The sequence below is a fragment of the Drosophila yakuba genome, chromosome 3R (assembly GCF_016746365.2).
Source record: "Drosophila yakuba strain Tai18E2 chromosome 3R, Prin_Dyak_Tai18E2_2.1, whole genome shotgun sequence".
NCBI classification, from domain to species: domain Eukaryota; kingdom Metazoa; phylum Arthropoda; class Insecta; order Diptera; family Drosophilidae; genus Drosophila; species Drosophila yakuba.
In genome coordinates, this window is record NC_052530.2 from 13,678,276 (window position 1) to 13,691,445 (window position 13,170).

The 13,170-nt window shown below is 45.1% G+C and overlaps 5 protein-coding genes across 9 annotated transcripts in view; 4 read left to right on the top strand and 1 right to left on the bottom strand.

Moving 5' to 3' along the window:
• LOC26535701 (homeotic protein ultrabithorax) overlaps positions 1-1,658 on the top strand; it is a 77,658-nt gene extending 76,000 nt beyond the window's left edge. For all 4 annotated transcript variants that reach the window (XM_015192413.3, XM_015192412.2, XM_015192414.2 and 1 more), the window contains one exon: positions 792-1,658. In XM_015192413.3, coding sequence (XP_015047899.1) covers positions 792-1,093 — 302 coding nt within the window. In that variant the 3' untranslated portion in view covers positions 1,094-1,658. The remainder of the gene's footprint in view (positions 1-791) is intronic.
• A 2,537-nt stretch (positions 1,659-4,195) lies between these two features.
• Positions 4,196-7,277, top strand: LOC6536699 (modular serine protease). Of its 2 annotated transcripts, XM_002097235.4 has the most exons (6): positions 4,196-4,429; positions 5,042-5,345; positions 5,410-5,891; positions 5,959-6,262; positions 6,322-6,543; positions 6,608-7,277. In XM_002097235.4, the coding sequence occupies exons 1-6, from the start codon at positions 4,363-4,365 to the stop codon at positions 7,113-7,115; spliced, it is 1,887 nt and encodes a 628-aa protein (XP_002097271.2). In that variant the 5' UTR covers positions 4,196-4,362; the 3' UTR covers positions 7,116-7,277. The 2 variants fall into 2 exon arrangements, with proteins under 2 accessions (XP_002097271.2, XP_015047901.1); XM_015192415.3 differs by lacking the exons at positions 4,196-4,429; positions 5,042-5,345 and having other exon boundaries at positions 5,667-5,883.
• A 385-nt stretch (positions 7,278-7,662) lies between these two features.
• Positions 7,663-8,824, top strand: LOC6536700. Its single transcript, XM_002097236.4, has one exon. It carries the CDS (start codon positions 7,731-7,733, stop codon positions 8,637-8,639), a length of 909 nt encoding a protein of 302 aa, XP_002097272.1. The 5' UTR covers positions 7,663-7,730; the 3' UTR covers positions 8,640-8,824.
• A 284-nt stretch (positions 8,825-9,108) lies between these two features.
• LOC6536701 (N(6)-adenine-specific methyltransferase METTL4) lies at positions 9,109-10,297 on the top strand. The gene has a single exon (XM_002097237.3). It carries the CDS (start codon positions 9,155-9,157, stop codon positions 10,223-10,225), a length of 1,071 nt encoding a protein of 356 aa, XP_002097273.3. The 5' UTR covers positions 9,109-9,154; the 3' UTR covers positions 10,226-10,297.
• A 4-nt stretch (positions 10,298-10,301) lies between these two features.
• LOC6536702 (T-complex protein 1 subunit gamma) lies at positions 10,302-12,712 on the bottom strand. The gene is made up of 5 exons (XM_015192416.3): positions 12,623-12,712; positions 12,391-12,484; positions 12,271-12,332; positions 11,686-12,185; positions 10,302-11,579 (listed from the first exon to the last, which is right to left on the bottom strand). Exons 2-5 carry the CDS (start codon positions 12,422-12,424, stop codon positions 10,541-10,543), a joined length of 1,635 nt encoding a protein of 544 aa, XP_015047902.1. The 5' UTR covers positions 12,425-12,484; positions 12,623-12,712; the 3' UTR covers positions 10,302-10,540.
• Between the last annotated feature and the right edge of the window lie 458 nt (positions 12,713-13,170).

Below are 13,170 nucleotides of genomic sequence, written 5' to 3' on the forward strand. Positions count from 1 at the left end.
CATAACTGCAATTTAAGTAGCCACATTCGGCATCTCCCCGGTGCAATGCCACAACCGAGTGCTCGCACGTTTCTCCTTTTCATTTTAATGTGACTGCATCTGCGAATCTGCGGATCTGTGTATCTGTGTATCTGAGGAACTGCAGCTCTGGATGCAATGACAGCACGGCAGCAACATCGGCAGTGCAGCGGCAAACGATCAATTTAAAGTAACGATCCCGCCGCAGAAACAAAAACCGCAACTGCAAACAGCCAAACTGGCAAACTGGCAAATACTCGGCGATACTCGTAAAGATGAAATGTATTTTTTGCGCGGAGATCTCCTTTCCTTTCGTTTTGGCCCCTTTGCAGCCAATTGCGGCCTACGTTCGAGCTGCTTGATGATCGCTGGCAAAAAGGAGAATTTATATTTACGACTTGGCCAAACAACAACGGCGAACAGCAAACAAATGTTGGGCTGCTTGTTGCAATTTTTCAATTTAATTTGCCCGATGAAAGGCCAAAAATAAATACGCGAACACTCTGTCAGTATGACAGTGTTTAATATGACTCAAATTTTTATTTCACAAGACAATTCAAATAATAATATGAGGCATGTACTCTTAAACGTTAACACAATAAATTGAAGCACTCTTGTTGCCAATAAATTGATTTACTTGATCACTTTGTCAATGTTTCCCCACCACATCTCGGCGTTCGTTTCGGCCCTAATGTTATTTATGGGAGAAATGAATAATATTAGAAATATGCAATCGTGGTTACTTACCAAACTCTCTCCTCTTCGATCTGCAGGTACAAATGGACTGCGAAGACGCGGCCGACAGACATACACCCGCTACCAGACGCTCGAGCTGGAGAAGGAGTTCCACACGAATCACTATCTGACCCGCAGACGGAGAATCGAGATGGCGCACGCGCTCTGCCTGACGGAGCGGCAGATCAAGATCTGGTTCCAGAACCGGCGGATGAAGCTGAAGAAGGAGATCCAGGCGATCAAGGAGCTGAACGAGCAGGAGAAACAGGCGCAGGCCCAGAAGGCGGCGGCGGCAGCGGCTGCGGCGGCGGCGGTCCAAGGAGGACACTTGGATCAGTAGATCCTTAGATCCTTAGATCTGTAGGGATTGGGCGGAATGGCGCGGAGACAGATACAAAGCAACTATATTGTAACAAATGAACTATTTACTTAAATGAATAATATTTAAATATTTTGATGGTACTTGTGCGAATACGAATACGAAACTTAACCTAAATCGAACCTAATGGAATTATTTCAAGCGTTTGAGCAGCAACCGAAAATACGTAAATGAAACAAAACTACAAACTAATTAACTAGGCTAAGTAAATAAAAGTAGTGCAAAGAGCGCAGATTATAAACCTACTTAGAATTAAATGAGCAAAACAAACAATTTTAATTTAGTTCCAAACGACATACTTCAAGAGGATCGCTCGAAATGAAAACCTCTGTCCTGCCCCTTTGTTGCTTACTGCTATGTTTAAATTAATTTCGCGAAAAATACTCAAAAATCGAAACACAAAAAAAAGATGAAAGTATACCATTACAATGTTGAATGCGAGCAAAATTCTGTTGATATGAATTTTTGGTTAAAAAAAAAAACATGTTCTAAACCAATTTAAGATACGTAACAAAGGATACAAAAACAAAATGAAAACTATTAAACTTTAACTTAAATATAAATAGAATTTGTTAGCCAAGTAAACATATTACGAGACGAAAAACAAACGTTTTTGGGAGTATCGATTATTTGAATGTGTATAGTTTGTGCTTATTGAATAAAATAATGCAATTTTAGTTAACTCTGTTTATTTGTAAACGAATTTGTTTAGTTCTCGCCCAAACGACTAGAGTGAAGCTGTTTCTTTAAGTAATGTGTAGTGTGTTTACCTTTTAAATTAAATTAATGCCTAATTTTATTATTATTATGTTTAGTTTAATGACAAGCGTTTATGAGATTATCCGATAGAAGCGGCGAATAGAGGAGTACGACAAACCGTTTGCCCCGGCAAACGCAAATAAATTATTGGTTTTGAAAAAATCTAAAGAAAAAAACAATGAGAAATCGAATCCGATTGTTGTGTTATTATTTTAGTTCTGCCATTGCGTTCTCCATTTCTGTTCTCCCAGTGTAATTAGAGCCTCAGTTGTTTGAGAGAGTTCGCGGGCTGCCCGCTTGCATGCGAAATTGCTTTTGATCTCGTTCCGTTAATTGATCGTGAGTTGTACGCTCTATAGAGATACCCAAACCGATTAGCTATAACGATACGATACCATACCGATACCGATACCATATATAGTTTAGTGGATCCAACGAGCTGTGCTCGACTCACCCACTAGCCACAAGCCAGAAGCCACAAGGCGCGGTGTGTGTCCCGAAAATGGATCCTTCAATTGAGTTTCCACAGTGGTCGAAACGAGGTCCTGCAGATGATGTATACGTACTACCGCCTAAGATTCGATTATAGATATATTATATTTATAAATCTTGATATATATTTATGTACTTATATATGTGGGGATCGAGTAAAAATGGACAAACAATAAGAGAGTATTGCTGCGAAACGGAACGGAGGCAGTTGCAAATACGTAAATAAGAATAAGTTAAATGTTATAGATTTTAAACGCAAGTGCGTGGATCGAATGGGGGGTGTCCCCGTCACCGCAAACCAAGAATAGACGCTAAAATACAATACATAAATATTTAAACGTGGATTATAGTAGCAACAGATATACGTAAAAGGAAGCCGAATCGGTGGTCGGTCATGCATATAGTACTGCATCCTACCACTTACCTACTACTTACTTACCAGTGCATTCGTAGTAAAATAATCGCTACTTTCTTGTACATTGCTAGTGGCTTTTACTTTCAACTCTCTAACTCTCTGACCCTCGGCCGAGCAGTCGAGCAGTCGAGCAGCCGAGCAGCCTATCATCCATAAGAGACTACTACTTTTCCTATATACATACGTACTTCATCCGATCAGATCAGCCCTACAGATACTTTGCGGTTGCATTTTCTACTTGTAATTTCCCCTCCCCGCGATCGACGATTGGACCCGCAGGCTCCGTTCATACTTAATCGATGTAACTCTAATTTAATGCCATTCTATGTTAGCTCCGTAAGTTGTAAATTATCAATATAAACTACACGTAAAAAGAACAAACACAAAACAAACAGCAACCAGTGAGAATGTGGAAAAAGAAACAAATAAATTAAACAAAACGATTTAAATAATTTACAAATTGTCTTTGGATTTTGGTTTTTGAATAGTTGTTAGGATTTAGTGTCCTAAATGCCTAATAACAGTATTGCTGAAGCTTACTAAGTATCTTGTTCCGACTCATTCCTCCAAGAAAGCCAATAAAACGCACCTTTTTTCTCGCCGTGCTATCTAGTAATACAATTTTTAGTGGAGTTTTGCACCATACAAATGTATGTATTTACATGTATATTACGCATGTAATGTAGACTTCATATACTCTACATCTAAACTACGCGTACAAAAGATCGAATTTTGTACCGATCTGGCAGGGCCAGGGTATTGCGGGGAACCAAATTTATTTCCACAATCTGGCAGCACTAGCGTCATAAATTTAGTTTTCGAATAACTTGAGTACTTTTGAAATTTGCACAGTCTTACAAACATTAAATTGAAAAATAAAAGAGGCATTTTTAAAAAACTGTTTGTTATATACGGAAGCAGAATACTCGTAGAGCAAGTTTGTTTTTCGTGATAAATTTGCTAATAAATTGTACAGAATTCGAATTTAAAAAAGTTTTTTTTTATTTTATAAAATATTTAAAATTTTCTTTTAATATTTAAAATAATTTCGGTACGTTAATATTGTCGTTTTCTCGTTAACTAAAATCTTTTAAAAGGTTTTGGCGAAACACTTACTTCTAGCACAGACTCAAACCATTGGCGCGAAAATTCACCAGCTTGAATTTAATAAAAGTGTGAATCTCAGCGTCTTTACTTTGTGCTTAAAACTTTAAATTCAAAGAGATATATTTGATATGAGTAATTTGTTCATTGAATGCTACCTTTATTAATCGAGTGCTGTTACGAATTGAAGCATAACGATCGGCTCTAAGCACTCAAATCGATTCTGGGGAGCTGCTCTTAAAACGAGTTTCCAGATTGGTATAAGATTCAGCTTGAGCACGTTTGAGCTCAGTTCCCTTTGTAAGCTCGCTCGGACTCGTTCTCAGCTCGGCGGCAAGTGCTTTCCATACGACTTTTATCAGCACGCACTTGACTTAGGCATACCCGTACTTATGTGATTGCCTTGTGCAGCTGGATCGAGTGCGTAATAGCGCAAAATAGAGCATCGGAAATAAATATTATGCAGCTAAAATCGATTTTGTCAAATCCATTGTTCCTCTGCGCGGTCTTATTGAGATGCAGAACAAGTGAGTAAAGTTCAAAATGATAATACAAATGACGCGAAAATAAACACTTTCTGTACATATGTGTGTACATAAGTGCGCTGTTCTCAAAGAGAGATTCTCACAACAAGATTTCAGCCGGTTCATCTTGAAATCGCGCTTTGTATGGCCACCAGTCATCTCTGTTTATCTCTGGTGATTTTCAGATTTCAGGGAACTCAGAAAGTGTGAAGTGAGTGAGAATGATTGCGGAAATAAATAAAAAATAGCTTACTTACCGGCTGTCTCTACAGCCAACTTAATGCACTCGGCAGTTACTAGTGAATATTTAAATACTAGGGAAAATAACTCTACAACATTACACAATCACAATAATCAAATGGAAATAAATTAATAGAGTTTAATAGGGATTAGCATTTTCTACAGAAGCCTATTTGCACAATAAAAGTAAGAAGCTTACTCAAAGCTTTGGCTATAAATAAAAAAGGAATATAACTTTTCAACACAATCGTGAGTATGTAAACCGGAAAGCGGAAGTAAAAGTGCTCTAAATAAAAGAAGCTTCGCGGCTAGAATTATCAAGTATACGAACACACCATCACCCTTATAATACACTAATAAGGATCCTTTCCGAAGTATCTGCGGCATGTGAGAGCTCCCAGTTCGAGTGCGACAACGGCAGCTGCATTTCGCAGTACGATGTCTGCAATGGCGAGCGGAACTGCCCCGATGGATCCGATGAGACGGCGTTGACTTGCGTCTCCCAGCGGCAGCACTGCACCAAGCCCTACTTCCAGTGCACCTATGGGGCGTGTGTGATCGGGACAGCTGGGTGCAATGGAGTCAGTGAGTGCGCAGATGGCTCCGATGAGACCAGGCTGAGATGCGGTAACGAGGACGACATACGGCAGCACGATCGACGGCTTCAAGGCAATTGCCAGTGAGTACTTAAATGCAGAATGTGGATTGTTTGTGTTGCTTTAACTTATTATTATCACATTCAGGGAGAACGAGTTCAAGTGCCCATCCGGAATTTGCCTGGACAAGAGTAACTTCCTGTGCGACGGCAAGGACGACTGTGCGGATGGAACGGGCTTTGACGAGTCGGTGGAGCTGTGCGGCCACATGGAGTGTCCGGCGTACTCCTTCAAGTGCGGAACAGGTGGCTGCATCTCGGGGTCATTGTCGTGCAACGGGGAAAACGACTGCTACGACGGATCCGATGAGGCACCACTGCTATGTAACACCACCAAGAAGGTGACCACGCCCGTGGTGACTGAGACTCCGCTGGAGCTGCTCGGATGCCCCCTGCCAGTTGGCGACGAGAGGCCCATCCTGACGGGCGACGGCAACCGCGTCCTCACTGGACCCATTACCCGGGGAACAGTCCGATTCTCCTGCAAGCAGGGCCATGTGCTGGAGGGCGAGGAGAGCAGCTACTGCGCCAAGAAAAAGTGGAGTACTTCTACAATCCCGAAGTGCGTGAGTGAGTGACTGTGTTTGGTCCGTACCCGGGTAGTAATTTCTCATATGCACTCCTTGCTTCTCCGCAGAATACTGTAGCACCGCCGGGGAATTCGATGGCTACTCCACCAAGGCCTTGTGCACCCACAATGGACAGCAAGTGGACTGCCGCAAGCCATTCCATCCGCCCGGCACCGAAGTGAAATTCGTCTGCTCCACCGGATTTAAGACCCTGAGCCCACTGCCGGAAATGAGGTGCATGAAGGGAGGATACTGGAACCGCGGACGACAGCGATGCGAGCAGGACTGCGGCCAGATAGCCACGCCCATAACAACCTTCTCGTCCGGCGGCTATACGATCAACAACAGGGTTGTGCCCTGGCATGTGGGACTGTAAGTCTGTTAACTATCCGTCCTCATTGGTCATGACCTCATTGATAATCCCCGTGCAGATATGTGTGGCACAACGAGAAGGACTACCACTTCCAGTGCGGAGGATCCCTGCTCACGCCGGACCTCGTCATAACCGCCGCACATTGCGTATACGACGAGGGTACCCGACTGCCCTACAGCTACGACACCTTCCGGGTGATTGCGGCCAAGTTCTATCGCAATTACGGCGAAACTACTCCGGATGACAAGCGACGGGATGTACGGCTCATCGAAATAGCGCCGTAAGTAGAAAGACACTATAGAAAAGCGCTATAAATTTTTGATCCACTGGCTTATTCCTCGCAGCGGCTACAAAGGGAGGACGGAAAACTATTACCAGGACCTGGCCCTCATGACCCTCGACGAGCCCTTCGAGCTGAGCAACGTTATCCGGCCCATTTGTGTTACCTTCGCCAGTTTTGCGGAGAAGGAAAGCGTCACGCACGAGGTGCAGGGCAAGTTTGCTGCCTGGAGTATCGAGAACAAGCACGAACTCCAGTTTGTGCCGGCCGTGTCCAAGTCGAATTCCGAGTGCCGTAAAAATCTGCGAGACATCCAGGCAGACAAGTTCTGCATCTTCACGCAGGGCAAGTCGCTGGCCTGCCAGGGTGACAGTGGCGGTGGATTCACCTCCGAGCTGCAGACCAACGCCTTCTCCGCCTGGAAAACCGCCCGCCACTTCCTCTTCGGGGTGATCAGCAACGCACCCAACGCAGATCAGTGCGCTCACAGCCTGACGGTGATGACCAACATCCAGCACTTCGAGGATATGATCCTGAACGCGATGAACAGGAGCGTGGAAACCAGGTCCTGATTCCGGGCCTTTATATTGTCCCCTTGTGATTAGAATAGATTTAGTTCGAGAAATTCAGTGGCCATGCTCTTTTGTTCCCGGCCTGCACTTACCTAGTCTGAGATAAGTGAAACTAAAATATTAAACTCGTCTGGAGAATGACAGACTTACCATTGTCTTGGACATACCACCCTACTTTCAATCAGGACATTGGCATTTCTGGCCAACTGTGTATAAGGTGACTCCAAGTAAGTTGTTCTCAATGTATACTTTTGTATAGAATTCCCAGCTGAGTATATTCCCAATTCGCTTAGGAAGCGAAGCTCAGCTATTTACCCTACAAACCTCTAACTAATATTTATTGTTTCTACGGCAGTTTTCAAATATACTGTGTGTACAGAATAACAAATTATCGAGCATTTCCGGTTTAGTACAGAGTTTGTCCACTCTTTGAAAGAACTAAGATTTTAAATTTAGAGCGGCTAAAAAATAATCTAATTCATTTACTATCGATAAATCAGCACTTCAAACCCACCACTGTAGTAGTATCTAATCAAATATTATGACTAAGCAGCTGATGATTGTGAGTCATCAATCCGGTTATTTCAATTGGAAGAGCAACTGATTGGAGTCAACATGTCCCAACATTATTGCGGCTACAACCCGCCGCCCCCGAATTTCGAAACCTTTTTCCCGGAAAAATACAAGGACCGACTGCAGCGACTTCCAGATTTTAGGAAATTGCGATCGTCGTGGGAGATCCACAAGCGACCCACCCTCGTAGTCCTCCATGTGTTTGCGGATGATATCGGAGCGCTGGAGAAGTGGATAGATATGGCATACCAACTAGCTGCCCCTGGATGTCTGGGCGGAGAGATGGACTTCTACGTGGACGATCTGTGGAAATCCTTCATCTTCAACGAGGATGACTTCAGCTTCCTTCGGATTGATAAAGGTTGTACCGTAGATTCATATCCCCTGATATACGCCGCAAGTTCCACTGGAGAGGTTTTCTTCTTTGGGGATTTCACTGGGCCACATCTGCCCGACCTGGAGAGCCTCAGGCATTTTTGCGATCAGGTGATAAATGGGACAGCAAAGGAGCCCACTGCCAGGGATCCCAAGGTGGAGAGTGTAAACCTAGACCGCTGGAACGAACTGGTATACGCCGGCGATAATGATGTAGCCGTTTGCTTCTACAACTCCCTACAAAACGGGGAGGAAGTGAATAGAAGACTTATGTCGGATCTGGATTGGCTGGGCCGTAACCTGAAGCAGGAGTCAGTGCTCCTGTACAAGATGGATATACATGGAACGAGTGTCCCCAAAAAGTTTGTCGTAGAGTCCACGCCCAGCTTCTTCTTCCTCCCGGGAACCCAGAAGCATAATCCCCTGCGATGCAAGTACGAGATCAACATGTGGACAATGCTGAAATTTGTAGCCGAGAATTCCAGCGAGGAGCTCAGTTACTACAACCGTCGAGGACGTGTAAAACTCCATGCGGAATTATTAACACACATAAAGGACTATTTTAGCTTAAGCTGAAATAAAACTCGCTATTAGTTGTGGAGTTTAAGAGTTAATCTAAAAGAGTTAATTTGGAGTTTAATCTGTCTTTAGTATAACTTTAAAACTCCATAATGTTTAAACTTGAACTGTGGATGTAGATAGTATATAGTGCTGTAAAATGTTCTGAAGATATTGTATCTTGAAGTATATACTGAACATTACATATATATATAATTATATTGGTGGACAGCAATAGCAACATTCAATTATTAATTGATTATTAAAATGTGGTCAGCTTTTATCGGTCTCGCCGTTGTAAGTATCGCAATTGCATTAAATTAGAATCGAAGCGTCGTGAAACTCATCAAACTTAAAAACAATTATTACTCTTGAAATTGAACCAGCCGATTTCTTAACGACGTTCGATTCAAGAGTGGGGAAATATAATATTTTAGTTAATTCGGTATTCAATGTGGAACATTTTTGCGCCCTACGAAAATCATCGATAGACGCAGGGATGACTTTTAGATAACGACAGTTCAATTTTGGGAATGTTGAAATTGCAAAAGAAAACTGAAGATTCGAAGTCGGCTGTGTTCTTGAACCACAGGAAACTGATAAACGAAGCATATGGCGAGTTTTACCTAAAGTCCGAACTGTTCCAGTTCCATGCCAAAAAGCCGGACCAAGGCAATGAGGTAGCCAAGACCAGGAAGCGCAAAAGGAAAGCCGGCGTAGAAGAACCGTCATCCGTGGAGGATTTACACTCAGTGAATGGATATCTAGAGCTTCTGAGCAAGCCCCCTGAACTGGGCTATAATCCACCGATAGAGAGGCACTGGGAGGATGGCTACAACCTGCCCCAATTGCATGGAGCCAACGAAAGCGGACGGATGCAGCGGTTCCAGGGGCATGATGGATCGAGTGGCGTGTTCTTGATTCCCAATCAATCCCGATTCTTCAACCACAATGTGGACAATCTGCCTGCACTGCTGCACCAACTCTTGCCCGCCTACGATCTCATCGTGCTAGATCCTCCTTGGCGGAATAAGTACATCCGCAGGCTGAAACGGGCCAAGCCGGAGCTGGGATACTCGATGCTAAGCAATGAGCAACTGTCCCACATACCGCTCTCAGAACTCACGCACCCACGATCACTGGTGGCCATCTGGTGCACCAACTCGACGCTGCATCAGTTGGCTCTGGAGCAACAGCTATTGCCCAGCTGGAAACTGCGATTGCTTCACAAGCTCCGATGGTACAAACTCAGCACAGACCATGAACTGATAGCTCCTCCGCAGTCGGATCTCACCCAGAAACAGCCCTTCGAGATGCTCTACGTGGCCTGTCGGTCAGATGCTTCTGAGACTTACGGAAAAGATATCCAGAAGACGGAGCTGCTATTCAGCGTACCCAGCATTGTGCATTCCCACAAGCCACCACTGCTGTCTTGGCTGAGGGAGTACCTCCAATTGGACAAGGACCAGCGGGAACCCAACTGCTTGGAGCTGTTTGCCCGCTATCTGCATCCACACTTCACTTCAATTGGCTTGGAAGTGCTCAAACTGATGGACGAAAGGCTATACGAAGTGCATCAAGGTGAACATTGCCACCAGGAATAGGTAAATTAGCTGCTCCTAATTAGTGTATTTAATTACATATAGGCGTAGTAAATGAACGTAAAACAATCCAAAGCAGTTATGAGTTTTAACAATTTTATTTGTGTACTGTTAATGAGAGCAAATGCAGCTGAATTTGTGTGTAGGCGGCCAGCAGATGCGTTTTCTCCTTCCAGAGAAGCCAACATTGCCTGGCTGAAGCTAAATGTTAAACATTTGGGGTGGTGTGTGTGGGGTTTTGTTTTTTTTCTTTTGAGTGTTAAATTAAGTATTAAAGGATAGTAAGCATTATTAATACACATGGTTGATCGCAGGCTACTACTCCATACCCTGGGCCATGGCCGCCGGGTTGGTGGGCTCGTTGCCGCCGCGTTTCTTTGATCCAGAGACGATATCGTCGATGCGCAGCAGCAGGATGGCCGTCTCCACGGCGGTCTTGTAGGTCTGAAGCTTGACGGCCAGCGGCTCCCAGATGTTCTTCACGTTCATGTCCACAATTTCGCCGGACTCGCCGTCGATGCCCCAGGCGCAGACGCCATCGCCGGTGTGGGATGCGTGCTTGGCGCGGAGGGCGGTCAAGGCACGGATCGTGTTGGCGCCGCAATTCTGAGCCAGCGTACGCGGTATGATCTCCAGGGCATGGGCCACCGCCGTGTACGGTCCCTTAACCTGCTTGCGCGTGAGCAGCTGGGAGGCAGCCATTTCTACGGCTCCGCCGCCAGCCACCAGACGTGGCTCCAGCACCAAGTTGCGGGCAACGTGCAAGGCGTCCTGCAGGTTGCGCTCCGTCTCGTTCAGGATGTCCTTGCTGGCACCGCGCAGCAGGATGGTGCAGGCCTTGGGCTCCTTGCACTCCGTCACGAAAGTAAAGTATTCATCACCGATCTTCTTGACCTCGAACAATCCAGCTCCCGTGCCCACATCCTTCTCGGTCAGCTCCTCAGTGCGGTTCACGATGGTGGCACCGCAGGCGCGAGCGATGCGCAGATTGTCAGTCTTACGCAGCCGACGGATGGCCGTGATGCCAGCCTTCAGCAAGTAGTGTTGGGCGAGATCGGAGACACCCTTCTCAGTGAATACCAGATCCGGTTTCACGGCAATGATGTCGGCGCAGATGCGCTGCACAAACTCCTCCTCGATCTGCAGCATGCGGGTGAAGTCTTGCTCCCCGATGATCTCCACATTGGTTTGGCTCTCGCCCTTCTTGTACTCCAGCGAGCAGTCGAGCAGCACGATGCGGGGATTCTCGATGAGGCGTCGCATCTTGGGATGCGTCACATCCTTGTTGATCATCACACCCTTAAGAACGCAGGACTCCTCGATGGCGCCACCGGGAATCTTCTCCACCTTGGCATAGCTGTGAAAGTATTAAAGTTAATTTAACATGTGTTATTAAAATTTGCATAACAAATGTTAATAAGCCAATCGCGTAACTCTTCAAATCACTATGGTTTCGTTCTTACCGTTTAATGTCTACCTCCAGACGGCCGTTCTCGCTCAGCGTCACTGTCTCGACGGCGTCCAGGGCAATCTTGACGGCAAGGTCGGACCACTTGCCAATGAACTTGGTGCCCACACAGGCCTTGACCACATCGGCCATCTTGGCCTTATCCTTGACATCCAACTGGATGCTCAGCTGGGACTGCAAGTGGCCGACAATGTCCTCGAGGGCCTCGCGGTAGGCGCGGATGATAACAGTAGGATGGATCTGTTGCTGGAGGAAGGGCTCGGCGGCGGCCAGCATCTCGCCGGCCAGGACGATGACCGATGTGGTTCCATCGCCAACCTCCTCGTCCTGTGTGCGGGCAATTTCAATCATGCTCTTGGCCGCCGGATGCTGCACGGTGATCTCGCGCAGGATGGCGTTGCCATCGTTGGTCATCACGATTCCGCCCATGGGGTCCATCAGCATCTTCAGCATGGCCTGGGGCCCCAGGCATGTGCGTATCACATCGGCGATGGCCTGAAAAAAGGCGTTTCAATCAGCAGATGGTCGGAAAACGCGAGAACACGAAAACCCAAGACCCAGACATGTGAGTCACGCATACCTTTCCGGCTTGAATGTTCTCCAACTGCACTTTGCGGCCCGATTCTCTCTTTGTGTTTTGACCTGCCGGCGGATAATTCGATTGCAATTGGGGTCTACGAGGTGCAAATTATATACTCACTCAACACGAGTATTGGCTGCTGTCCACCGAACATCTTTCTGGCTGTTTAATTTATTTCTGCGTGAAAACAATTGAACTCGTGCTGGCGCTGCCGCTGTTTGAAAGAGAATGAGTGAGGTTAGACCCGCCGATGACACATTATTCGAGAAGGTTCGATAGAAAATTGAGGCGACCGGCTTGATAGTTACTTCTGCCAAGACTTTCTACTAATCCGTTTTCTTCTCTCACTTACTGCTAAATAACTTTTCAGATCGTTTTTAAGTTTAATTCAAATTCTTTACAATTCAAAGCTGCAGCTCTCTTAAGAATCGATATCCAAAAACAGTTTGCTTACACTATGCAGCTTTTGTTATCGATGTAGCAGCATTGCAGTTGGGAGCATTCGCCATAACTGTGATTTATTAGCAGGCGCCTAACATGGTTTCAAATTTTAAATCTTCAAGGGTAGGGGAAGTCAAAACTTTTTAATTTCTCGAGTTTCAATGGACAAAAAAATACCCCGTTTTTAGGTATTTATTATACTGGTCATAAGGGGAATTCGTAGCCCGTCGCGCCCTACCAAATTAACTTAAAAATGTTTTAAAATAGATAAGCGTTTCACTAAGATGGAAAGAAATTGGGGAAAACATAATTAGAAGATCAATGAATTGAATAATATTTGTCTGTACATACAGCTTAATTAGGCTTTTTTGTAATGTTTGGACATGGAGATGAGTCCCAATAACATGACAATGTTGAAAAATTAATTTCAATTTTCAATGTTTGGCGATAAAAAAAACT